This window comes from Physella acuta, unplaced genomic scaffold (assembly GCF_028476545.2).
Source record: "Physella acuta isolate Inbredline_101_S28 unplaced genomic scaffold, ASM2847654v3 ptg000579l, whole genome shotgun sequence".
Classification (NCBI taxonomy): domain Eukaryota; kingdom Metazoa; phylum Mollusca; class Gastropoda; family Physidae; genus Physella; species Physella acuta.
This window is the reverse complement of record NW_026732098.1, coordinates 1117328-1144763: the sequence shown is the minus strand read 5'-3', so window position 1 is coordinate 1144763 and position 27436 is coordinate 1117328. Positions and strand designations below refer to the sequence as shown.

At 36.4% G+C, this 27436-nt stretch overlaps 1 protein-coding gene across 1 annotated transcript in view; it reads left to right on the top strand.

Moving 5' to 3' along the window:
* Nucleotides 1-23586, top strand: part of LOC131947021 (myosin-11-like) — a 31806-nt gene extending 8220 nt beyond the window's left edge. The window contains exons 4-28 of the mRNA XM_059308104.1: nt 3461-3523; nt 3632-3715; nt 3999-4052; nt 5591-5653; nt 5915-5989; nt 6380-6442; nt 6655-6720; nt 7086-7148; nt 9570-9632; nt 9830-9892; nt 10649-10720; nt 12917-12979; nt 14177-14239; nt 14739-14810; nt 18723-18785; nt 18917-18979; nt 19147-19218; nt 19618-19680; nt 19852-19935; nt 20290-20364; nt 20584-20643; nt 20928-21065; nt 21316-21390; nt 22217-22308; nt 22803-23586. Coding sequence (XP_059164087.1) covers nt 3461-3523; nt 3632-3715; nt 3999-4052; nt 5591-5653; nt 5915-5989; nt 6380-6442; nt 6655-6720; nt 7086-7148; nt 9570-9632; nt 9830-9892; nt 10649-10720; nt 12917-12979; nt 14177-14239; nt 14739-14810; nt 18723-18785; nt 18917-18979; nt 19147-19218; nt 19618-19680; nt 19852-19935; nt 20290-20364; nt 20584-20643; nt 20928-21065; nt 21316-21390; nt 22217-22308; nt 22803-23483 — 2393 coding nt within the window. The 3' untranslated portion in view covers nt 23484-23586. The remainder of the gene's footprint in view (nt 1-3460; nt 3524-3631; nt 3716-3998; nt 4053-5590; nt 5654-5914; nt 5990-6379; nt 6443-6654; nt 6721-7085; nt 7149-9569; nt 9633-9829; nt 9893-10648; nt 10721-12916; nt 12980-14176; nt 14240-14738; nt 14811-18722; nt 18786-18916; nt 18980-19146; nt 19219-19617; nt 19681-19851; nt 19936-20289; nt 20365-20583; nt 20644-20927; nt 21066-21315; nt 21391-22216; nt 22309-22802) is intronic.
* The last annotated feature ends 3850 nt before the right edge of the window (nt 23587-27436 follow it).

Genomic DNA, 27436 nt, shown 5'->3' with positions numbered 1-27436 from the left:
GGTAGAGTGTGGTAGAGTGTGGTAGAGTGTGGTAGAGTGTGGTAGAGTGTGGTAGAGTGTGGTAGAGTGTGGTAGAGTGTGGTAGAGTGTGGTAGAGTGTGGTAGAGTGTGGTAGAGTGTGGTAGAGTGGGTAGAGTGTGGTAGAGTGTGGTAGAGTGTGGTAGAGTGTGGTAGAGTGTGGTAGAGTGTGGTAGAGTGTGGTAGAGTGTGGTAGAGTGTGGTAGAGTGTGGTAGAGTTTGGTAGAGTGTGGTAGAGTGTGGTAGAGTGTGGTAGAGTGTGGTAGAGTGTGGTAGAGTGTGGTAGATGTGGTAGAGTGTGGTAGAGTGTGGTAGAGTGTGGTAGATGGTAGAGTGTGGTAGAGTGTGGTAGAGTGTGGTAGATGGGTAGAGTGTGGTAGAGTGTGGGTAGAGTGTGGTAGAGTGTGGTAGAGTGTGGTAGATGGGTAGAGTGTGGTAGAGTTTGGTAGAGTGTGGTAGAGTGTGGGTAGAGTGTGGTAGAGTGTGGTAGACTGGTGGTAGTGTGGTAGAGTGTGATAGAGTGTTTTAGTGTGTGGTAGAGTGTGGGAGAGTGTGGGAGAGTGTGGGAGAGTGTGGTAGATTGGTAGAGTGTGGTAGAGTGTGGTAGAGTGTGTTAGAGTGTGTTAGAGTTTGGTAGAGTGTGGTAGAGTGTGGTAGAGTGTGTTAGAGTGTGTTAGAGTTTGGTAGAGTGTGGTAGAGTGAGGTAGAGTGTGGTAGAGTGTGGTAGAGTGTGGTAGAGTGTGGTAAAGTGTGGTAGAATGTGGTAGGGTGTGGTAAAGTGTGGTAGAGTGTGGTAGAGTGTGGTAGAGTGTGGGAGGGTGTGGTAGAGTGTGGTAGAGTGTGTTAGAGTTTGGTAGAGTGTGGTAGAGTGTGGGTAGAGTGTGGTAGAGTGTGGTAGAGTGTGGTAGATGGGTAGAGTGTGGTAGAGTTTGGTAGAGTGTGGTAGAGTGTGGTAGACTGGTGGTAGTGTGGTAGAGTGTGGTAGAGTGTGGTAGAGTGTGGTAGAGTGTGGTAGAGTGTGGTAGATGGGTAGAGTGTGGTAGAGTTTGGTAGAGTGTGGTAGAGTGTGGTAGACTGGTGGTAGTGTGGTAGAGTGTGATAGAGTGTTTTAGTGTGTGGTAGAGTGTGGGAGAGTGTGGGAGAGTGTGGGAGAGTGTGGTAGATGGGTAGAGTGTGGTAGAGTGTGGTAGATGGGTAGAGTGTGATAGAGTGTGGTAGAGTGTGGTAGAGTGTGGTAGATGGGTAGAGTGTGGTAGAGTGTGGTAGATGGGTAGAGTGTGGTAGAGTGTGGTAGAGTGTGGTAGATGGGTAGAGTGTGGTAGAGTGTGGTAGAGTGTGGTAGAGTGTGGTAGAGTGTGGTAGAGTGTGGTAGAGTGTGGTAGATGGGTAGAGTTTGGTAGAGTGTGGTAGAGTGTGGTAGAGTGTGGTAGAGTGTGGTAGAGTGTGGTAGAGTGTGGTAGAGTGTGGTAGAGTGTGGTAGAGTGTGGTAGAGTGTGGTAGAGTGTGGTAGAGTGTGGTAGAGTGTGGTAGAGTGTGGTAGATGGGTAGAGTGTGATAGAGTGTGGTAGAGTGTGGTAGAGTGTGGTAGAGTGTGGTAGAGTGTGGTAGAGTGTGGTAGAGTGTGGTAGAGTGTGGTAGAGTGTGGTAGAGTGTGGTAGAGTGTGGTAGAGTGTGGTAGAGTGTGGTAGATGGGTAGAGTGTGGTAGAGTGTGGTAGATGGGTAGAGTTTGGTAGAGTGTGGTAGAGTGTGGTAGGGTGTGGTAGAGTGTGGTAGATGGGTAGAGTGTGGTAGAGTGTGGTAGAGTGTGGTAGATGGGTAGAGTTTGGTAGAGTGTGGTAGAGTGTGGTAGGGTGTGGTAGAGTGTGGTAGATGGGTAGAGTGTGGTAGAGTGTGGTAGATGGGTAGAGTGTGGTAGAGTGTGGGTAGAGTGTGGTAGAGTGTGGTAGAGTGTGGTAGATGGGTAGAGTGTGGTAGAGTTTGGTAGAGTGTGGTAGAGTGTGGGTAGAGTGTGGTAGAGTGTGGTAGACTGGTGGTAGTGTGGTAGAGTGTGATAGAGTGTTTTAGTGTGTGGTAGAGTGTGGGAGAGTGTGGGAGAGTGTGGGAGAGTGTGGTAGATTGGTAGAGTGTGGTAGAGTGTGGTAGAGTGTGTTAGAGTGTGTTAGAGTTTGGTAGAGTGTGGTAGAGTGTGGTAGAGTGTGTTAGAGTGTGTTAGAGTTTGGTAGAGTGTGGTAGAGTGAGGTAGAGTGTGGTAGAGTGTGGTAGAGTGTGGTAGAGTGTGGTAAAGTGTGGTAGAATGTGGTAGGGTGTGGTAAAGTGTGGTAGAGTGTGGTAGAGTGTGGTAGAGTGTGGGAGGGTGTGGTAGAGTGTGGTAGAGTGTGTTAGAGTTTGGTAGAGTGTGGTAGAGTGTGGGTAGAGTGTGGTAGAGTGTGGTAGAGTGTGGTAGATGGGTAGAGTGTGGTAGAGTTTGGTAGAGTGTGGTAGAGTGTGGTAGACTGGTGGTAGTGTGGTAGAGTGTGGTAGAGTGTGGTAGAGTGTGGTAGAGTGTGGTAGAGTGTGGTAGATGGGTAGAGTGTGGTAGAGTTTGGTAGAGTGTGGTAGAGTGTGGTAGACTGGTGGTAGTGTGGTAGAGTGTGATAGAGTGTTTTAGTGTGTGGTAGAGTGTGGGAGAGTGTGGGAGAGTGTGGGAGAGTGTGGTAGATGGGTAGAGTGTGGTAGAGTGTGGTAGATGGGTAGAGTGTGATAGAGTGTGGTAGAGTGTGGTAGAGTGTGGTAGATGGGTAGAGTGTGGTAGAGTGTGGTAGATGGGTAGAGTGTGGTAGAGTGTGGTAGAGTGTGGTAGATGGGTAGAGTGTGGTAGAGTGTGGTAGAGTGTGGTAGAGTGTGGTAGAGTGTGGTAGATGGGTAGAGTGTGGTAGAGTGTGGTAGAGTGTGGTAGAGTGTGGTAGAGTGTGGGAGAGTGTGGCCTGAGAGAATAAGTAGCAATTACCTGCACCTAAATGTATCTTTATGCATCCAAGCCATACATTTTAAGCTAAGTGCTACACACATACACACACACACACGCACACACACACAAACAAACACACAATGCCAATCGGTTTAAAGTTCATATTTGTGTCGGAAACCAAAGCGGAACTTAGATTTTATATGTTATCATATAAGTGAAGTGTCGTCAAAAAATAGCCCTAAAACTATTATATAAATAATAATAACATGAAAAGTATTAATAATAATATAAAATAATAATAATAATAATAATAATAATAATAATAATAATAATAATAGGTGTAATAATAATCATAGAAATGATGCTGATTATAACAAATAATAATAGCAATACTACAATTTCTAACTCTTACAGTAGGATAATTAATTTTTTTCTAAATTTAACGAAAAAAAACCTCGATATATATTTTTTTTAAAAACATTTCCTTTTTTAAGGCAATCTTCAAAAGGAAATTGTCCATCTGAAAGAAATCATTGCTCAATTGCGACGACACATCGGTAAGGTGTTCATGCATGTTTTAAGTTAATGATACGTAATAAAACGCGGCAATTTCTGGTAATTGACCTTAACCTGGAGTGAACTTGACCTTGTAAATTAACCTTCAGCTTGGCTGGAAGGCAAGTATCAAGCGTGTGAGGACAGCAAAAAACATTTGAAAATTCTGGCCAGATTTAAACTGGATCCCGATGGTAAGAATTTTATTAATATCTATCAATACATACAAAGTATTTGTGTGCATATATATATATATATATATATATATATATATATATATATATATATATATATATATATATATATATATGTGTGTGTTTGTGTGTGTAATTTATATTTATGTGTGTGTGTGTGCGTGCGTGCGTGCGTGCGTGTGTGTGTGTCTGTGTGTCTGTGTGTGTGAATGGCTTTCTAACTTGTCCGTAAACTTTGTATTTAGCCTAATAAAGTATTTTTATAATCCCTAAACGTTTGTAGTGGTCAAGTTAATGGAAGAGATCTGTGAGCTAAAAAAGAAATTGGACACGGCGGGTAAGTCAAAGTCACATTATAAGTCAGTCACATCATAAGACAAAGTCACATTATAAGTCAAAGTCACATCATAAGACAAAGTCACATTATAAGTCAAAGTCACATCATAAGACAAAGTCACATTATAAGTCAAAGTCACATCATAAGACAGTCACATCATAAGTCAAAGTCACATCAAAAGTCATTACTGTAATTGTTAAAATCTGCCTATACCAGCATGTTAAGAAACGTCTCAAGTTAGAACCCTCGGGTAGATGAGGCTCGACAACTGGGGACAGCCACTCTTCTAGGAGAGACAACTCCAAAATCAAACAACTGCTGCCTTGTAGTTTGTTCTTGGTTGGACAAAGGCCATGAAAGAAATAAAAAAAATGCACAAAAAAAAACGTTTTAATAACAAGCTTTTATTTAATAATGCACTAAAAAGTAGAAAATAAATTATACACTACTATTTAAATAACTATAAAGAAAAGCGTGGGTCTCTTCCTAAATATTAGTAAAGGTATCCAATAGATACTAAAGTAATCCAAAAAGAAAAGGAAGCTATTAGCACAGTTAACTGTTTAATTGGCGCAGAGCCAATTGACGCGTATACTTAATTGTGTTGGAGGGAATCCCTTCCAACACAAAAATTAAGAACTAAGAAGTAGCATGTTAAGAATACGTCGCGTCAGTAAGGCACCTGACAATCGGCCAGAAGCTTTTCACATATGACATAATATATCACCGGAGTGGACAAGTGACCACAGGACAAGTAGGACATGTAGGACAAGCAGGACAACTGCAAAGTTTGAAATAAATCAGTTCGGTAGAAAGCATATTTTTAAGAAACCGGATATACCGTAAAGAAGTACTTCAGGTCACCGGGAATGCCTCAAAATGTATCAGAATAAAAAAAATAAGAACTTATAAATTTTCGTTGATCAAAACACTACAAATGTCATCTGTATTTTAGTAACAGGAATTAAGGTAAAATACCATTTAATGATATCGGAAAATTTGTAGTTATCCAACTGTAAGAATGTATACTTATAAAGAAACTCCGAAATACAATCTAGTACGTGGTGACTGGAAAGATGTGCAACGAAAAACTGCGAAGGGCATTGATAGAAATTAACAAAAATGTACATTGTAACTTAATAAATCAGATTTCCTCAAATTATGACAAAATTAAAAAGTGTATTAGTATAATTATTTTGTATTAGCGCAGTTTCTGATTGCGCCTTTTTCTGGGATCCCCAATACGTATATTAAAAGTGTTGTCTACCGAGCTGTAATGTTTCTTAAGTTATCAGCTTTCAGGAGACCGGAAGTAAAGTACGTATCACTTCCGGAGTAAAGCCGGAACTAATTAGATTTATTTTTTTAATTTTTAAATATTTCTTTGTCTATTTCTTTTGCTGTTGTATCTGTTTTGTTGGGTTTTTTAATTCAATTTCTTTTAATGTTTAGAAACGAATGAAATGACTTTCTTTTCCACACGCTTTTACTTTTTCTTTTGAATAAAATATGTAGACAGTTTTTATTTTTTATTTCAGTAAGTTTGACCTTAACAATTGAAAATCTAAAATATGAGTTGAGTCAAAGGAATAGAGACAGAGGTAATTTCTAGAGGATGAAAACACACACAGACACACAAACACACAAACACACAAACACACACACACACACACACACATATATATATATATATATATATATATATATATATATATATATATATATATATACAAGAATGTCTATGCGTAAACATTTAATTTGTACGAGTCTTATTGTATGTATAATAGTTGTATATGCATAGTAGTGTGTATGTATGTATAAAAAAGATTGAGTATTTGTAAGTTTTTATTTTATTTTTTTAGTAAAAATAGCAGAAAAAAACAAATCTTTAAATGAAAAAATTCTGGACATAAACAGGACATTCTCTGGAAACTACGGTAATATAATTTTTTGGAAACTACGGTAATATACATTTTTGGAAACTACGGTAATATACATTTTTGGAAACTACGGTAATATACATTTTTGGAAATTACGGTAATATAATTTTTTGGAAACTACGGTAATATAAATTTTGGAAATTACGGTAATATAATTTTTTGGAAACTACGGTAATATACATTTTTGGAAACTACGGTAATATACATTTTTGGAAATTACGGTAATATAAATTTTTGGAAACTACGGTAATATACATTTTTGGAAACTACGGTAATATAAATTTTAAATTCACAATTTATTGTCCTATTTATAGAATATATTTTGTAAATATTTATTAATTAATAAATATGAGTAGAATCTAAAATATTTATTGTTTCATCTAACAGAATTACTGCAAGAAGAATTGATGCAGTTGAAGGCAAAACTATTGATATTGGAAAAACAAAATGGTAACATATGCTGAGTGTATTGTATAACGTTGTAGTTGGTTTAAGGCTTCTTTTGAAAAAAGTTATGTATTTAAAAAAAAACAACTATATACGATAAGTATACCAAACACATACATACACCTCACACTCACTATATATATATATATATATATATATATATATATATATATATATATATATATATATATATATATATATATATATATGTTTAGCCAGCATGAAAGAAGAAAACAGAAAACTAAAGCAGACTGTCCAGTTAAAGGATACATCCAACAATGGTACTGTTTCTTCTAATTGAGAGCATTAGTGCTATAAGTAATTCAGTCCAAAAATATTATTTTTTGTGATAAATAAGTTTCAACATATTTTAGATAATAAATTTTTAAAAAGGTTTAATTTTATACGTTTATTTGAAAAAATACCATACTTCTAATATAAATTATTTTAATTTGTTAACAAGTCATGCTAGAGAAAATAATGACTGCTTGGTTTAATTTTCACAACAATGTGACGTCACTACTGAATGTCTGAGTTACGAAAGCATGAAAGCTCTTCAATTTTAATTATTAATGAGATAGTTCTTGCAGTAGATGTTTAATTGTACCTATTATTAACCATAACCTTTCAATCCTCTATTTGCAAGTGAACCTCATTGACGAAATCAATCGTTTGAAACAAACCATCTCCAGGCTCGAATCTGAAAAATGTAAGAATTTTTTTTGATGTAAGAATTTTTATTTATGTCAAAATTTTTTTTTATGTCGGAATTTTTATTTATGTAAGAATTTTATTTATGTCACAATTTTTATTTATGTAAGAATTTTTATTTATGAGAGAATTTTTATTTATGTAAGAGTTTTTATTCATGTAAGAATTTGTATTTATGAAAGAGTTTTTATTTATGTAAGAGTTTTTATTCATGTAAGAATTTAGCATTTATGAAAGAGTTTTTTTTTTATGTCAGAGTTTTTATTCATGTAAGAATTTGTACTAATGAATAAGTCTCCTTTCTGAAAGCCTATCCTGATGAACTACTAGTGGGCACCACTGGCACTAGGGTTAGTTCCTGCATCAGTACACTCAAGGGACATAAGCAGGATATATAAACATAATACAAAGGGCATTAACTAACGAGACATAACGCAACTAACACCAAACATTAACACCACGGATCTTCATTTCACAGAGTTAAATCTAACGGCCATTTGAAGAATAAATTTATTGTTTAACGCACTTAGTGCAGTTAAAAGGTTAATAAAAAATAAATTATCAGTTAAGTGATTTAACAATATTTGGTTTGGATATTTTAAAAAATTAAATGTCACCTGGTACCAGGGGCGGAACTACAGTGCCACCAGACCCCGCAATGTGGGGGGGGGGGGGGTGGGCACGCCATTTAGGGGGCCACAGCCGACCATAGTAATTTTTTTTTAATAGTTTAAAAAAAAAAAATTTTCTTGCATTTTTGACTTGATGTTTGTTTTGTAAAACGATTACCGTAGCTGCGGTTGGATTATCTTTATTCTATAGACACCAACCCACGCTCTTGTATATTCTTTTCCCTTTTTTAAAACCACAGTGAAAGCCGAGTCCTTTTTCACCTACAATTAAACTTAGCAAAGATAAGCAAACATGACTTATTTCCCTTTTTTAAATAGTCAAATAGGGGTGCTCATAGGCTCTTTTTAACAGATTTGTACTAAACAAATTAAAAAGCAATTACTTCTCTTAATTATTTTTGTTTATATAAATATTTACTAAAGAATGACATTGTATAAAAAGGAAATGTATTTAAAATTAATAATAAAAATACAAAAAAACCCATAAAACTAATCATAACACGAGACACCAGTACTTCTACAAAGCTTTTATGTTTTATAATCTTTAGGCCTACCAGATCATTGAAGCAGGGGTTCCCAACCCTGTGCCCGCGGGCGTCCGCTGAACGATTTGTTTGTGCCCGCCTCTCACTATTCGACAGAGACAGAATTTTTTGCATAAACATAATTTTAAAATATGATTTATTTTTATTCATTTCTTACATTTTTTTTTTTTGAATGCCTAGGTTTATTAAATATGTTCGATACTTGTCCCAACTTGTCTAGCGGCGAGCAACTGCAATATTTACGTTTTGTAAATATATTTCTCTGTGTGTATGCAATTTGAAAAAATGCCAAATAATTTTATTATTTTGAAACATTTTTGTTTATTATTTATTAATACATTATGACTACAAGAAAATAAGAAAATAAATTATGGGAAAATGACAAGTTATAGAAGGAGTTTGTCGATTTGAAATAGGTGGTGCCCGCCACCCTACCGATATTTTAGAATGTGCTCTAGAGTAAAAAAGGTTGGGAGCCCCTGCTTTAAAGGATCTATAGCAGAGATAAAATAAAACTTATTTTCACAAAACACACTAATATACGTAGGCCTACACATATGACATGATTTTGTTATTTGTTTAAATTGAAAAAAAACAACTTTCTTTTCAAAACCCGAACAGGCCAGCAATGAGTATCCTATGTTCGTATTTTGTGTTTGTATATATATATATATATATATATATATATATATATATATATATATATATATATATATATATATATATATATATATATATATATATATATATATATATACATTTATAGGCCTATATATTTATATATATGGGGGTGGCGGGGCCTAACAAAAATTTTTGGGGGGTGGCCCTTTTTTTTCTAGTTCCGCCACTGCCTGTTAAATATGTTTTATTTATAGGAGGTGAATGTAGCATCTTTAAATTCTTAAAAATAATCTTATTATAGCGAGATAAGTATTAAAAACCATCTATTTACATACATCTATTCTACATACATCTATTCTACATACATCTATTTTACATATATCTATTTTACATACATCTGCTTTTAAATGTTACCGTGACATTTTCTTATAATGTTATTGACAGCTAACACGAGAATCAGTTGGTGAGAAATATATTCAACACTTATCGATGTAGTGCATGAATTGTATATGTTTATATAAATAAATAAATATAAAAACACATACACAGACACGCATATATCTTTATATATGTGTGTGTGCGTGTGTGTGTGTGTTTCTTAATTCAAAACATTCACTCCAGTTAAACTCTCGGAATTAATTCAAAATAAATCTGATGAAATCACGAAAAAGACAAGTGAAATTAGTAAGTAAGATTATCTTATATGAACATGTGAAATAAAGTAAGTAAGATTATCTTATATGAATATGTGAAATAAAGTAAGTAAGATTACCTTATATAAACATGTGAAAAAAGTAAATATATATGTACGTGTATGTGTATGTATGTGTATGTGTGTGTACATATATACTAATTGTAATAAAACCCATATTTGACTTCAGCCCGACAACTTGAAGAGATTTTACACTTGAGAAAAGAACTAGATCATCAGACTAACATAGCAGGTCGTTTCTTTTATCGATGAAATGTGTAGCTGTATGTATAGAGGGGATTGTTTTACTTTCTTGGAAGTTAAGTCTCGAGTTCGAATCCCGGTTAGTGTCAGTAGAACTCCCCTTAGTCCAACCAGCTGTGATCGGTGCTCATGTTAGGGAAAGTAAAGATGGCTGGACATAGTGCTGACCACACCTTCCCCCCAGCTATGATGGGTGCTCATGTTAGGGAAAGTAAAGATGGCTGGACATAGTGCTGACCACACCTTCCCCCCCCCCCCCCATCTCTAGCACCGAAGAAAGCCATTCCTGTAGCCAACTGGGGGTGGTTGTTGCTTCACCTTCCTGCACCAAACCTAACTACTGGCCAATATGACGTCATAACTCATGCACCAAACCTAACTACTGACCAATATGACGTCACAACTCATGCACCAAACCTAATTACTGACCAATATGACGTCATAACTCATGCACCAAACCTAACTACTGACCAATATGACGTGCCAACTCATGCACCAACGATGAAGTGCAACATTTCAAGAAACTGAAAACACCATCAAATGTAGCTTTAATTTATCATAACACAATGGTGCCTGGTTGGGGGGTGGGGGGGGGGGGTGGTTCTAACTTTCCCTTCACGGCAATTATTCTCGCTACTGCTTGTATCACGTGCATTAAGTTAATGATTTTTTTTAAAGATAAATATTTGAATTGTCTAAAGAGTTCTAGGGAATATCTTTCACATAACATGGTCTAATATTTCAGAAGAAAGATTGAAGGAAAACACAAAATTGACTAGCCACGAAAAACAGTTGAATCACTTGTTTCACAGAAACTGTAAGAATATAATGTATTGTGTAATCTGTGTGTAATCTGTGTGTAATCTGTGTGTAATATGTATTTCATCCTTATATTATTTCAAGAATTTGTATCTATTGATCCTACACTTAGGAAATATAAATCTCAAGTATATTTGGGAAATTCATTTTTATTTTTGAAATGGACCGATATTGTTTGCATCCATTTGCGCAGGCTGTTTAAAATTAACCAGGCATGCTGCCCAGCTTCGCTTAGGCTTTCGAAAACATTGAGGATTTGAATGCTTAATTAATTGGCCCATATAAGGCGCCGGTCAGTTGAGGTCAGTTTTGACCCCCTCATCGTAGACTTTTCGGCCAACCGGCCCCCGTGTTCTGTCGCCCCAAGGCAAGATCCTGCTAAATTTGAAGCGCCTGCGGCGCCGGAAAGTGCCCTATCGGACACCCGACAACTTTGCTTTATATATTATAGAGATTAGCAAATTGCATAGATAAACAAAGATTTCAATAAAGTAATTAAGGCCTGAAATACTTTAGTATAGAAATGTATTGTTTGAATAGATTCAAAGCCCCTCCCCCCCCCCCCCCCCCCGAAAAATTTTTACCGCCCCCCCCCCCGAACGAAATTTATATAATTTATATAGAAAATATATACTTTTAACAGTGTCCGACCCCCCGAAGAAAGTCTACCGCCCCCCCCCCCCCCCCCCCGAAAATTTCAAGTGCCCCCCCCCCCGGGAGAAAAAAGTCTGGAAGAAACACTGACCATAACCCCCCCCCTATATATGCCTATTCTTTCAAATTGATTTCTTTTATCCCAAATTAGCCAGTTCCAAACAAAGATTTTTTTATAAAATAATTAAGTCTTGGAATAGATTCTAGAGAAGTTAGAGTCTAAATCTAGATCTTAGCGTCTACGTCTAGTTATTGCGTAGATTTAGATCTAGTCTAGATCTAGAACCTCTAGATCTAGAATCCAATTAAATAACATAAATTTTATGAGCTTAGGCCGGAAAAATTGTATTGTATACATTTCATAGTGTACGTAGATCTAAATCAAATTTGAATGAGGAAAAATTGTATTGTATACATTTCATAGTGTACGTAGATCTAAATCAAATTTGAATGAAATAGTTAATTTCTTTTTATTTTAAACACGGCAGATGACGTCATTAGTTAATGTATAAACATTAGTGACGTCACAGTTTTATGCGTTCTTTTTCACATCTATAAATTCTTTTCCGGTTGCATAAATAAAATTGTTTTTCTACAGTTGAATACGCCTTTATTTTATATTTTTCTTCTTTAAATAAAATTGTGGTTATACATTTAAAACATCTAACATATTATTTTCAACTAAAGTCCGTAAAAAGTTCTCGATATATCGCTGTAGATTCTGATGTGATGTCCGGCGAAAATATTTTGCGGACAGAGAGAGAGAGAGAGAGAAGTGCGACCGTGGCCTATTATAGATTTAGATTTCTATTGGGCGTTTGGTAGATTTCTTCAGATATACGTTTGGTAGATTTCTTCAGATATAAGTTTGGTAGATATCTTCAGATATAAGTTTGGTAGATTTCTTCAGATATAGATTTGGTAGATTTCTTCAGATATAAGTTTGGTAGATTTCTTCATAATTATATAAGTTTGGTCGATTTCGTTATATATAAATTTGGTAGATTTCTTCAGATATAAGTTTGGTAGATTTCGTTATATATAAATTTGGTAGATTTCTTCAGATATAAGTTTGGTCGATTTCGTTATATATAAATTTGGTAGATTTCTTCAGATATAAGTTTGGTAGATTTCGTTAAATATAAATTTGGTAGATTTCTTCAGATATAAGTTTGGTAGATTTCGTTATATATAAATTTGGTAGATTTCTTGAGATATAAATTTGGTAGATTTCTTCATATATAAGTTTGGTTGATTTCTTCAGATATAAGCGGTATAGTAGCGTATCAAATCGTGTTGATTCACTGGCCACGACACAAGGTCGATGTACTGACGGACGCTGTCAAACGGTTACTGTTCTACAGACGTTAACCAGGACATATAGATATATAAAAAATAGAATCTTCAGAGAATGTGAGGGAAAGTGGTGTGACTGTGTGTGTGTGTCTGTCTGTGTGTTTGTGACTGTGTGTCTGTGACTGTGTGTCTGTGAAAGTGTCTGTACGTGTGTCTTGATTTTATTAACAATGACTTTCACCAGTGTTTTTGAGTGATGAATTAAAGAGATACAAAGATAGAGCAGAATTGCTGGATAAAGAAAAATGTAAGTCAAGAAAACTCTCCTAGAACTTCTTTTAATTTACTCGTTAGCTCTTTAATTTGGCGTGAGTTGTTGTGTTATATATTTTGCGCGATGTTGATATATATATATATATATATATATATATATATATATATATATATATATATATATATATATATATATATATATATATATATATATATATATATATATATGGGTGGGTGTGTGTGTGTAATGTTGTTTGAGCTGACCTCGTTAATTGTTTGGTAAAAAAATATTTTTAACCAGCCAGCAATACATAATTAGTCTCATTAGCCATGGACAGTTTCATTAGCGAACTAAATTAATTAATTTAAAAATGATCCCGTTGTCAAAAAAACAAACTTGGCGGTTGTTTGTTTGTAGACATGTCTTCAATACTTTAAAATACCCAGATGCATAAATTATAATTTGTTTGACTGATAATAGAATCAAATAACTTACTTGTAGGCCTAGAATATTAATATTTTATTAATAATGTAATTGCATTTTGGACAACTTTTTACGGAATCGAAAAAAATTATATTTAACCGTACGCATCTTTTAAAAAAGTCAGTTTTTTAAAGCTAGCCTACAACGTGTGGTATATCATTCGGATTGTTTAGGATTTTACATAAAATAACAATAGCGGCAGTAACATTTCAAATTTCTCAAACCTATTTAACAAAACAATTGGCATTTGGTTTGAAAAATACTAGCTGGCAAGTACAAAAAACAAGAAGCTGGTGACCTATTTAAAAGCCTGATTCCCCGAAATGGTTTTGCAATAAAGCGAACAAAAGCGTCTATTTAGTACGGCTTAAAACCTGTAATTAAATTAAGTTACATGAAAACAAAAAATTAGATTGAGAAAGATCAAGACAGAGTGCACACACGGAGAGAGAGGGATATTGATGCCAATCGTATTTAGCAGCCTATAGCTCTACCGACCCGACCACGCGGACACCACTTCATTATTGATACCTAGGTTAATGTAATTATCATTAGATGCGTACATGTACAAATATACATTATATACATTATATATATATATATATATATATATATATATATATATATATATATATATATATATATATACATATATATATACAACTACGAAAATATGTATATCTGTTGTTTTTTTGTGCGTCTGTGTGTCTGTGTACTGTAACATCTTTTTACCATTACTTTGAACAGCGTTTTTAATCGATGAACTGCAGAAATACAAAGAAAAAGCGGAATCACTCGAGACTCAAAAATGTAAGCAGCAACATTAAAATAAATCGAGCGTGAGTTATCTCATCTAGACTTTTTAGAAAACTGTCTACGGTGAAATCAGAGAAATGTTTATTATTGGGTTTTTTCAAAACTTATTTTTAATTTCTCGTTCAGACAGAATACGTTAATTATGTTAATTGTGTTGAATATTTATGATATTATGACCGTTTTCGCCGTTTTACACCTCACTTATTTAACGAATTCTGAATATAAATGATATATTATATTCGTGCAAAAATATTAATCGCAACTATGATAAACGATTTTTTACCCTTTTATTTATAATCTATTTGCATAGAAAGCAAATATATATATATATATATATATATATATATATATATATATATATATATATATATATATATATATATATATCCCTACTTATGCATAAATATGTGTATACTTATATGCAATAGAGTCAGTTATTTCATTTAGAAAAAAAAATCGATATAAACGATGTTATTTTCAAAACAATTTTAAGGTAATCTTCAAATAGAAATAGATATTCAACTTACAGAATTAAAAAACATGGACATTCTAAAAGAACAGAACAGTAAGTACTTTAACAAGTAAATCTTAGTGATCTGAAATCATTTAACATATCTCAATGTACGCTCTCTCTCTCTCACACAGACACTCTCACTCTCTCACACACACTTACACACACATGTAAGAGTGTTGTATATAAGGCGAACATGTGATCCACCTATCACACAAACTATAAGGTCTACTGAAAACAAGGCGTACATACCATGATGCCTGCCAACCATAACGCCGATATACCATAAGGCCGACAAACTACAGAACCGACAATATGGTTACCGTTGTATGTCATCGAGGTGAGGCAACCTTCAAATAACGTGATTAAAGGCCACTGGTGCCAGTCCACACGAGGGCCGATGTTCTGGCATTGCTTGATGCTACTGGACATTTAGTTCTGAGAGACTCCGGATGACGGGGTGCGGTAGTGGGGTGGTAAGGTAGTGGGGTGGTGAGGTAGTGGGGTGGTGATGTAGTGAGGTGGTGAGGTAGTGAGGAAGTGGGGTGGTGAGGTAGTGGGGTGGTGAAAAAGTGGGGTGGTGAGGTGATGGGGTAGTGAGGTAGTGGGGTAGTGAGGTAGTGGGGTGGTGAGATAATGAGGTGGTGAGGTAGTGGGGTGGTGAGTTAGTGGGGTGGTGAGGTAGTGGGGTGGTGAGGTAGTGAGGTGGTGAGTTAGTGAGGTGGTGAGTTAGTGGGGTGGTGAGTTAGTGGGGTGGTGAGGTAGTGGGGTGGTGAGGTAGTGGGGTAGTGAGGTAGTGGGGTGGTGAGGTAGTGGGGTAGTGATGTAGTGGGGTGGTGAGGTAGTGGGATGGTGAGTTAGTGGGGTATTGAGGTAGTGGGGTGGTGAGGTAGTGAGTTAGTGGGGTGGTGAGGTAGTTGGGTGGTGAGGTAGTGGGGTGGTGAGGTAGTGGGGTGGTGAGGTAGTGAGTTGGTGGGGTGGTGAGGTAGTGAGGTGGTGAGGTGATGAGGTAATGGGGTAGTGAGGTAGTGGGGTAGTGAGGTGGTGAGGTAGTGGGGTAGTGAGGTAGTGGTGTGGTGAGGTAGTGGTGTGGTGAGGTAGTGGGGTGGTGAGGTAGTGGGGTGGTGAGGTAGTGGAAGGTGAGGTAGTGGAAGGTGAGGTAGTGAGGTGGTGAGGTAGTGAGGTGGTGAGTTAGTGGGGTGGTGAGGTAGTGTGGTGGTGAGGTAGTGGGGCGGTGAGGTAGTGTGGTGGTGAGGTAGTGGGGCGGTGAAGTAGTGGGGTAGTGAGGTAGTGGGGTGGTGAGGCAGTGAGGTGGTAGGTTGGTGAGTTAGCGGGGCGGTGAGGTAGTGGGGTGGTGAGGTAGTGGGGTAGTGAGGTAGTGGGGTTGTGAGGTAGTGGGGTGGTGAGGTAGTGAGGTAGTGAGGTGGTGGGGTGGTGATGTAGTGGGGTGGTAATGTAGTGGGGTGGTGATGTAGTGGGGTGGTGAGGTAGTGGGGTGGTGAGGTAGTGGGATGGTGAGGTAGTGGGGTGGTGAGGTAGTGGGGTGGTGAGGTAGTGAGGTAGTGGGGTGGTAGGTTGGTGAGTTAGTGGGGTGTTGAGGTAGTGGGGTGGTGAGGTAGTGGGGTAGTGAGGTAGTGGGGTGGTGAGGTAGTGGGGTGGTGAGGTAGTGGGGTTGTGAGGTAGTGGGGTGGTGAGGTAGTGAGGTGGTGGGGTGGTGATGTAGTGGGGTGGTAATGTAGTGGGGTGGTGATGTAGTGGGGTGGTGAGGTAGTGGGGTGGTGAGGTAGTGGGATGGTGAGGTAGTGGGGTGGTGAGGTAGTGGGGTGGTGAGGTAGTGAGGTAGTGGGGTGGTAGGTTGGTGAGTTAGTGGGGTGTTGAGGTAGTGGGGTGGTGAGGTAGTGGGGTGGTGAGGTAATGGGGTGGTGAGGTAGTAAGGTAATGGGGTGGTGAGGTAGTGGGGTAGTGAGGTAGTGGGGTGGTAGGCTGATGAGTTTGTGAGGTGGTGAGGTAGTGAGGTAGTGGGGTAGTGGGATGTTGAGGTAGTGAGGTAATTGGGTGGTGAGGTAGTGAGGTAGTGGGGTTGTGCGTTAGTGGGACGGTGAGGTAGTTGGTTGGTGACGTAGTGAGGTAGTGGGGTAGTGGGGTGGTAGGTTGGTGAGTTAGTGGGGTGGTGAGTTAGTGAGGTAGTGGGGTAGTGGGGTAGTGGGGTGGTGAGGTAGTGAGGTAATGGGGTGGTGCGGTTGTGAGGTATTGGTGTAGTGAGGTAGTGTGGTGGTAGGTTGGTGAGTTAGTAGTGTGGTGAGGTAGTGAGGTAGTGAGGTGGTGAGGTAGTGTGATGGGGTGGTGAGGTAGTGAGTTATTGGGGTAGTGAGGTAGTGGGGTGGTAGGTTGGTGAGTTAGTGGGGTGATGAAGTAGTGAGGTAGTGGGGTAGTAGGGTGGTGAGGTAGTGAGGTAATGGGGTGGTGATGTAGTGAGGTAGAGGGGTAGAGGGGTAGTAAGGTATTGGGGTGGTGAGGTAATGCGGTGATGAGGTAATGGGGTAGTGAGGTAGTGGGGTAGTGAGGTAGTGAGGTGGTGAGGTAGTGAGGTAGTGGGGTGGTGAGGTAGTGGGGTGGTGAGGTAGTGGGGTGGTGAGGTAGTGGGGTGGTGAGGTAGTGGGGTGGTGAGGTAGTGGAAGGTGAGGTAGTGGAAGGTGAGGTAGTGAGGAGGTGAGGTAGTGAGGTGGTGAGTTAGTGGGGTGGTGAGGTAGTGGGGTAGTGAGGTAGTGGGGTGGTGAGGTAGTGGGGTGGTGAGGAAGTGAGGTGGTAGGTTGGTGAGTTAGCGGGGCGGTGAGGTAATGGGGTTGTGAGGTAGTGGGGTAGTGAGGTAGTGGGGTGGTGAGGTAGTGGGGTGGTGAGGTAGTGGGGTGGTGGGATAGTGGGGTGGTGAGGTAGTGAGGTAGTGAGGTGGTGGGGTGGTGATGTAGTGGGGTGGTGATGTAGTGGGGTGGTGATGTAGTGGGGTGGTGAGGTAGTGGGTTGGTGAGGTAGTTGGATGGTGAGGTAGTGGGGTGGTGAGGTAGTGGGGTGGTGAGGTAGTGGTGTGGTGAGGTAGTGCGGTGGTGAGGTAGTGCGGTGGTGAGGTAGTGGGGTGCTGAGGTAGTGGGGTGGTGAGGTAGTGGGGTGGTGAGGTAGTGGGGTGGTGAGGTAGTGGGGTGGTGGGGTGGTGAGGTAGTGGGTTTGTAGGTTGGTGAGTTAGTGGGGTGGTGAGGTAGTGGGGTGGTGAGGTAGTGAGGTGGTGGGGTGGTGAGGTAGTGGGGTGGTGAGGTAATGGGGTGGTGAGGTAGTGAGGTAGTGGGGTGGTGAAGTAGTGGAGTGGTGAGGTAGTGGGGTGGTGAGGTAGTGGGGTGGTGAGGTAGTGGGGTGGTGGGGTAGTGAGTTAGTGGGGTGGTGTGTTAGTGGGGTGGTGTGTTAGTGGGGTGGTGAGTTAGTGGGGTGGTGAGGAAGTGGGGTGGTGAAGTAGTGAGGTAATGGGGTGGTGACGTAGTTGGGTGGTGAGGTAGTGAGGTAGTGGGGTGGTGAGGTAGTGAGATAATGGGGTGGTGAGGTAGTGAGGTAGTGGGGTGGTGAGGTAGTGGGGTGGTGAGGTAGTGGGGTGGTGAGGTAGTGGGGTAGTGAGGTAGTGGGGTAGTGAGGTAAAGGGGTGGTGAGGTAGTGGGGTGGTAGGTTGGTGAGACAGTGGGGTGGTTAGCTAGTGAGGTAGTGGGGTGGTGAGGTAGTGGGGTGCTGAGGTAGTGGGGTGCTGAGGTTAAAGTCTGTCCTTTATCCACGTTGTCTTTGATATCTCTGCCTTCTCCCTGTTGCCTTATACACCTTACATAGACAGTTCAATGTGAGGCTTTGTAAAGATGTATTTCGAATAAACACATTATTCATTCTATTAAAAATATTATGAAATATTCATTAAAAACATTTGCATCCGTTTAGATCAACTAAGACGACAGCTTGAAGAATTACAAAACAAATATGACAACCTGGAAACACTTTACAGTAAGTTCATCGCTGTGATTGTTGTACTTAAATAACGTTGTTAATGAAATTTAAATAGTGACTTGACTTACAGACTTTAAATTGTTCTACCATAATTTTTAAAAAAATGTGCTTGTTGTTAATATTTACAGAAAAATTGCAAGACGAATTAGAATCTTCAAACAAACATAACGAAAGAATCACAAACGAAAAAAGTAAGGTGTAGGGGCAAGCTAAGAATATTATCATGATAACCATTTTCTTGTTGTACTGTAGATGTACTGTGTTCATATTATTGAATTAATCAACAGAAAATATTTTTCCACAAACTTAGAACTGATGTAATGTAGTAAACAATTTGACATAAATATTGTTCTTACAGCCCTCTTACAGATAGAACATGACATTCAGAGTCAAGAAATCAAGCAGTTAGAGGGGAAACAGGCGGATCATGGTCAGTTGATACAGAAACTAAATTCACCTGCAGCTACATAGGATGCTTAAGTCACACAAACATTGTTAGCAGTTCATTAAGACTGCTGTCATTAGAGAGAGAGATAGAGAGAGAGACATTAATTAACAAAATATTTTAAAATCTCAAGATGTTAATGAGAACATGCATCCTTCGTTTTAATCTTCAGTGCCTCAGTTTCATACGTTTTAAAGTGTTACTTTTAAAAGCTACTGCACTTAGTTAATTTATTTCAAATACAAAAGTTTACTTTTATTGATTTTTCATGAGCTACACCGTTACAAAACAATTTTAAATTCATCTGTCCTTTCAAAAGTAACATTAGCACGTGCCTCTGTCAGCCATTTTCTTTATTGTCATTTTTTTATGAACCATCGACAGAAAATCTGATGCAGAAGTTTTTACAACTACAAAAGAAATACGCAGACCTCGAAAATGAAAATCGTACGTACTTCGGGGTTTAAATATCTTTGAGTACAACTTTAAAAGAAAGTTCTAGTAGATTATATTGTGCTCAGTTTAGGAGTTTAAAATAGGTAGAATAAATAAATAAATAAATACAGTAAATATCGTATTGATATTAACTGGGGATTTTTAACTGCTATTTTCATAAAGGAAATCTTTTAATTGAAAATCGGAATCAAAAATGGAAAATTGATAGACTAGAGAAAGAAAAACGAGAGGCTAATGCAATCACAGGTATGTAATCGGTATTCATGTAATCTACTAATGTAATGACAGGTATGTAAACGGTATTCAAATAATCTACTAATGTAAGCACACATATGTAAACGGTATTCATGTAGGCTACTAAAACATGATAGCGCTCACAAATTATATATATACGTACATATATATATATATATATATATATATATATATATATATATATATATATATATATATATATATATATATAGGTTAATATACATATTTATATATTTATATTCTACAGTATATAAGATATTTAAAAATCAGTAGACCTGAAAATATAGATATAAGGTGTTGTAACAAACATATAATATTGATGTCACTTTATTTATTTTTATTTAGAAAAGAAACCAGAAACAACGACAGTATTAAGTAAAAATCTTCAAGATCTGATGGACGCCATCTCTCAACACAACAGTAATTTCTTTGAAACAAAATCATAATTTCATCAATTGTATTTAAAATTTCTTTTTTGCTTTCACAATTCTGGCAAAATTTTAATTTCAAATGTGTTCAACTTCTGAGTCCATAAGGTCTACAGTTTTCTGATATTGCCAGAATTGTGCATTAAGCATGCATAGCTGATACATTAGCAAACGTTTGATCAAATAATTAACGGCAATTTTTATTTTCCAGAGCCTGTAGTTCAACAGAGTCAAACAATATTTTCCTTCAAGACTGAGCCTGTTCTGACACGTACGTTAAAGTTGTTTCTAGACTAGGAGTATATACCGCCGACAAGCAAAGCGATATTGGTCGGGCTAACCCTTTGCCACACAACCACACTTATATCGTATATATATATATATATATATATATATATATATATATATATATATATATATATATATATATATATATATATATATATATATATATATATGTTTACGTGTGTGTCCTCTTGTGTGTCTAAGTGACTAAATGTGTCCAATATTTTATACAGACATATTAAATTTTTAACTAATGTTTCGTTTACACAGAGCCTGAACGTCAAAAAACCAATCCAATATACGAACCTAAAAGTATACGAACCAATCCAATATACGAACCTAAAAGTATACGAACCAATCCAATATACGAAACTAAAAGTCAACCGCAGGATAAATCAAACGACGCCGGTACATTAAATATATTATATAGCTAGATGCAGATATAGGTGTATATAATATATAAATAAGAATATAGATATACATAGATATACAGATATAATTAAACATACAAATAAAGATACAAGTACGGACGCAGATACAGATGCAAAATAATCTATATCGTATATACATATTTAAGAATTTATGTTTATTTTATTATATATTAATGAACATATAGGCCTACACCTTTTTAAAATGCCTATACAAGTTTAAATTTCAGAATCTGACGGTAAAGAAGCAAATAACAAATTTGAACCTAAAACTGAACCCGATGAAACCAACGTAAAGAACGAACGTATGTCTTAGATATATAATTAGATGAATGAATGAATGAATACATGAATAAAAGAATTAATTAATTGATAAATTAGTTAATTAATTTAAAAAAAATATACAAATAGATAAATAAATAAATAAATTTAAATAAATAAATACATAAATAAATAAAATTATTATTAGGCGTATCAATTGAATATATATATATATATATATATATATATATATATATATATATATATATATATATATATATATATATATATATATATACAAGTGGAAACACCCCAAAACTATTGTAAGTGACTATGACTCGTTGCTGTATAACGATAATAATCCTCTACTCAACTGAAGTGGCAAAGTTCACCCTTTTTATAGTTATATATTACATGTGGTGTCATCCCACACTTTGAATTGCTAATGAGCTATTAAAATATTCAAAAAATTGTTTTGCTATATTAATTTTGTCACTACCCTCCCCCGCCCCAACCCACCCCCTAATTACCACCTGACAGCTTCAAACTGTGCACAGTTTATAGTAACGATGCATGTTTATTGTGGGTTATAGCCGGACGTAGCATTGTTTACCTATAGTCATGCTGACAACCCGCCCCCCCCCCCCTGGTGACTAGCGTCAATTTTTTACTTAATGGATTATTTAACTCTAATTAACCGTTAAAAAACTGGCAAAATTTTTTTTTTTGGAAATGTTTTAATTGCTTGCCTTTGTGTCACCCGGTGCGGTCTGACCACTTCTTAACGCTATATACATTGGAGAGCGAGAAAATATTTTGCCTTGTGTTTGGATATTTTGTCTCCTGACCAAATACTGTTGTTTGTTTCAGCCAGAAACGTCTCCACAGAAGGTTTAGCAAAACCAAAAACTGAACATGTGAACAAGCCGAATCCAGAGAACACAAACCTGATGGCAAGTTTAGTAAGTAAATATAGTAACATAAACACAAACATGATGCCAAGTTTAGTAAGTAAATATCAGATTATAGTAACATAAACACAAACATGATGCCAAGTTTAGTAAGTAAATATCAGATTATAGTAACATAAACACAAACCTGATGACAAGTTTAGTAAGTAAATATCAGATTATAGTAACATAAACACAAACATGATGCCAAGTTTAGTAAGTAAATATCAGTTTATAGTAACATAAACACAAACATGATGCCAAGTTTAGTAAGTAAATACCAAATATTCGAATTCATGATTTTAATTTTACCTTTAAGAAAAAGAATATTGTTTTCTGATTAATATAGATTTATTTTAAGGTTCCAACTTATCACGTAAGCTATTTATAAATGGCTTTTTAAAATAAATTTATCCCTGCTTATGAGACCAGGTCGTCTTGTATACTAGGATTTGAAACATAAAACACTTGCAGCTCAATGAAAACAATTTTTTTTATTTGAACAGGTGGAAAAACCAAAGGAGAAGATCAAAAACAATTTCCTAATATTTAGTGAAAATGTAGCTAATCTAAACCAAGTCGTTCGATCAGTTCTCAAGAAAGTTGATTTAGTAGAACCGTCAGTTGAAGAACCAATCGCAGTCAACAGGATTGAAAGCAAAGATCAGATTTTCTCTACCGTCACCTGTTTCCTGTCGTCAATCCAACGTTCAGGTTTTCAAAAGTTCTGGATGTATAAAAATATTTTAAGGTGTATTGAAGCTGTGGATTACACATTATCAGCAATCATCCTGCCCATTTGTTTCGATCAACCTATCTCTAAGCTTGATCTTTCCTTTATTGAAATACTGAAAGGTGTTTTGGGAGATGACATAGTTAAGACTAACGTTATCTGCCTAGTGCTCAAACCTGCATCGAAAGATATGAATGCCACTTTTAATTTCGAGGAGTGGTGTAAGATTCAAAAAGATGACATTGGTATGATTTTTAAAGAGTGTCGATACAGGTGCGTCCTTCTGGAATATTCCGGTCAAAACCAGGTCACAAACCGAAAGCAGTTTTCGAAGCTGTTCAACTGGTCAACACAAATGTTGAAGTACACACGAGAGAGGTACGACAGAGGTCTGGACAATCGCAAACGTTTTATAGCTGAAAACAAATTAGAAATCAAACTAAACAGGTCTTAAAGGAAATACACCATCGCTGTAGATTCTGCTTGGGTTTTAGTCTACTTCCAAACGTTAGAACTTAATCCACCACCAGCAACGTAGTTTGAGGTCTAATGTTTTATGGGAAACGTAAATAATATGAGTTGAAAAATGTTATACTATGTATAGATTTGTTAGTGAAGATATTTATTTCAAATTGCAATATGTATTCCAATTGAAATTAACTATGAATTAAAAAAAATTAAGTTAAATACTGTGTATATCAATATAATAATATTTTAATCAACTAAACTTCAAAATAAGATATTATATAAATATATATCCCAGTTTTTGTTTAGATGTTTCTTATTCTATTCTTTTAAAAAAAGCAATTTTTGTCTATGTTGAAGAATTCTAATGTTTGTACTATTAAACGTATAGGAATATTGGGATTTTAACATTTTTTGTTCGACATTTTAAAATTATTGGGATTTTAACTTTATTGTTCAACATTTTAAAATTATTGTGATTTTAACATTTTTGTTCAACTTTTTAAAATTATTGTGATTTTAACATTTTGTTCATCATTTTAAAACTATTGGGATTTTAACATTTTTGTTCAACTTTTAAAGTTATTGTGATTTTAACATTTTGTTCATCATTTTAAAACTATTGGGATTTTAACATTTTTGTTCAACTTTTAAAGTTATTGTGATTTTAACATTTTCGTTCAACTTTTTAAAATTAGCGACCGCATGCTTCTATGTTACCATGAATAAGTTTTTATTTTGTAATAATTTACAACAGCCTTAGTCGATAGCTTTACTTTATACATGAACAGTGTGTACGATAATTATACTAGTACATTATTTAAATGTGTGTACTTTTCTCAAACTTTATAGTCAGTGTGTCTGGTCATTGTACCTGTTAAAAAATTGTAGATTAGGTCGATTTTGTTGAGCAATCAACGATGACAGCAGATGACACCTCACACATCCGACTAGATACCGTAATGGGTATTTCATTGTGGGGCGCCACTTTGAGGCGTCACTGTGGGGTGTCACTGTGGGCGTCACTGTGTGACGTGTCCAGGCGTTTACCTAAAAGCTTACTGTTTGCTTTAATCAACCACATCAACTACATCAACCAAGTCTCAGACAAAATGTTTTTATCGTTTAAAAAAAAGATTTCTGACCACGCTATCCCTTTATATGCTGAGTACAAAGAACCAGGTGCACTTTTTTTCCCATGCCCTGTATTCCGCCAAGTACCGAAGGCAACTTTACCATTCAATCTAAAAAAAAAATAAACCGGGAGTGATCTCCCCTAAACTTTCTCGAATATTCTTATTTGAAACAACAGGGAATGGCAACTAGGGATATAGACATGACTTTTAATCCATTTTAAATGCTTAAACTTTTTAGAATAGAATAAAATCTCATAGGAAAAAGAATTGCACACCAAGCGAACGTGATATAAAATGTGTAAAATAGTGCGGAATATTATTAGTACTTTATAAATTCACATGCGTTTTTTGAGAAATCGGAAATAGCGAAAATTATTACTTTCGGTCACGGAAATTTGACAGAAGGTAGAGAATCAGATCTTTTACTTACATGTGAAATTTCATTTATCCATCTAAAATAGTACTCAAGTTATAGGCTTTTGAAAAATTCAAAGTAGAAAAAGTACCACTTCCGGTTAAATGAAATCTCTCAAAAGTTGATACGGATCTACGATTTTGATATAATGCTTATCAATGTAATTTCATCAACCTAGCTATAACGGTACTCAAGTTATCGTGTTTACACACACACACACACACACAGAGAGAGAGATATACGGACAAGATTGCAAAATTATGTTTTTCCGTATCAGTGAGGTGTTAAACGTCGAGATTTGTAAAAATCTAGATTTTTCTTGGCACGATTGCAAGGCTTTCTCTATACTTCGTATATACGAGAAAGTAAAAATTTAAAAAAATACAACTTGTCCCGAACCCGTGCCACCCATATGGATATCTATTTCATTAACACATTAGCTATCTAGGCTCTAACTTTCTGAGAAGTTTTTTTAGTCTATATTATACTTTGTATATATCGTACCTTGATTCTGCTAAAGATACTTGATTTATGCGAGTAGGTCCTAGTATTATTTCAAATTTAAATTGTACCCCAAATGAGTCTATTCCGTAGCTAAACAAACAAAGATTTATATAAAATAACTAAGGTCTGAAATAGTTTAATTTAGAAACTCATTATTATCTAGATCTAGGTACAGTTATCTAGATTCTACGACTGGTTTGTTTGAGGGGTCGTCCATAAATGACGTCACACTCGAAGGGGGAGGGGGAATCGGTAATTTGTGACGATGTCTGATGAGGTGTGTGTGGGGGGGGGGGGGGGGGGGGTTCAGATGGTGCGAAAGAAATGTTAGAAAACGAATTTTAGACGTTATTTTGGTTTTTAGAAAACAGTTTTAATAAATTGTAATAGGTATTGATATAAATACTCTTTGACAGATTTCAGTCAAGATTTTGGAAAATATCTATGTTTAAAAAAAATGTTCAACTGCAATTTTGAGGTGGGTGGGGGGGGGGGGGGTTGTAGGCGGAGGTATGACGTCATTTTATGGGGGGGGGGTCTAACTTTTTATGACGACGTGTGACAGAGTGGAGGGGGGAGGTAAAAATCGTCAAAAAATTCGTGACGTCATTTATGGATTACCCCTAAGTCTAGTCAAGTCTTTCCGTAGTTCTACATTCTAAATATAATCTAGATCTAGATCTAGAACCTAGATGTAAATAGTATAGATAAATCTCTGGTATTCTTGAATTAGATGATCATTGAAGCTAGAAAGCAAAGATTAATATCAAATATTTAAGGACTAAAATACTTTAATAAAGAAACTCAATAATTTATTGTAATTTTATAATGGTTTTTATTTTTAACTGTGGGTTTCAGGGGTCATCCATTAATGACATCACGTGTGTCACTGATCGTTACAAAATAAACAGACCCACACATTCAAAAAGACATAAGACATCAGACGTTTTTGCCCACTGTCCTCCCAACTGAGACATGTTTTTGTCTTTTAAAACTCCGATTTTGGTTGAGCATGGGTCAGACCATATGACCCCTTCATATGACGTCATAGGTGAACTCTACACCTACCCAACTCTACTTCACCTGCCCAGTGTCCAGCCAAGTCTCATACAACACGATTTTATCGTTTAAAAAAAGATTTCGGCCTAGCATGGTTCTGACCACACTATCCCTTCATACGCTGAGGACACAGAAACAGGTGAACTCTACTTCATCTGCCCAGTGTCCCGCCAAGTCTCAGACAACATGTTTTTATCATTTAAAAAAACATTTCGGCAGAGCATGGCTCTGACCACACTATCCATTCATACACTGATGACACAGAAACAGATAAACTCTACTTCCCTGCCCTACATCCCGCCAAGTTGCGATTGGCAACTTTATCATTCAAATCTAAAAAAAAAATGAAAAAAATGTAGCATTGACACGATGTATCTTGAACCCTTGCCACCCGAATTGTAACATATTACACTAACATCTTAGCTATCTAGGCTCATAAGATCAGTCGTATATTTATTTTTATATTTTACTTATAGTCTGTGTGAGAAACTTCATTTACGCGAATAGGCCATAGAATTATTTAAAATTAAATATTACCCCAAATTAGCCAACAAAGATTTATATAAAATAATTAAGGCCTGAAATAGTTTAGAATATCTAGATAGAGATTCTAGATGTAGAAAATACGTTAAGCCTAGATGTAGAAGTTATGTTAAGTCTAGTTTTACTTTTTCTGTATCTCTACTTTAGTTTCTAGAACTTGAACTCTGAACCCATATATTCTCAAATTAGATGATTCATGAAGCTAAAAAGCAAAGATTTATATCAAATATTTAAGGACTAACATAGTTTAATAAAGAAACTCAATAATTTATTGTGATTTTATAA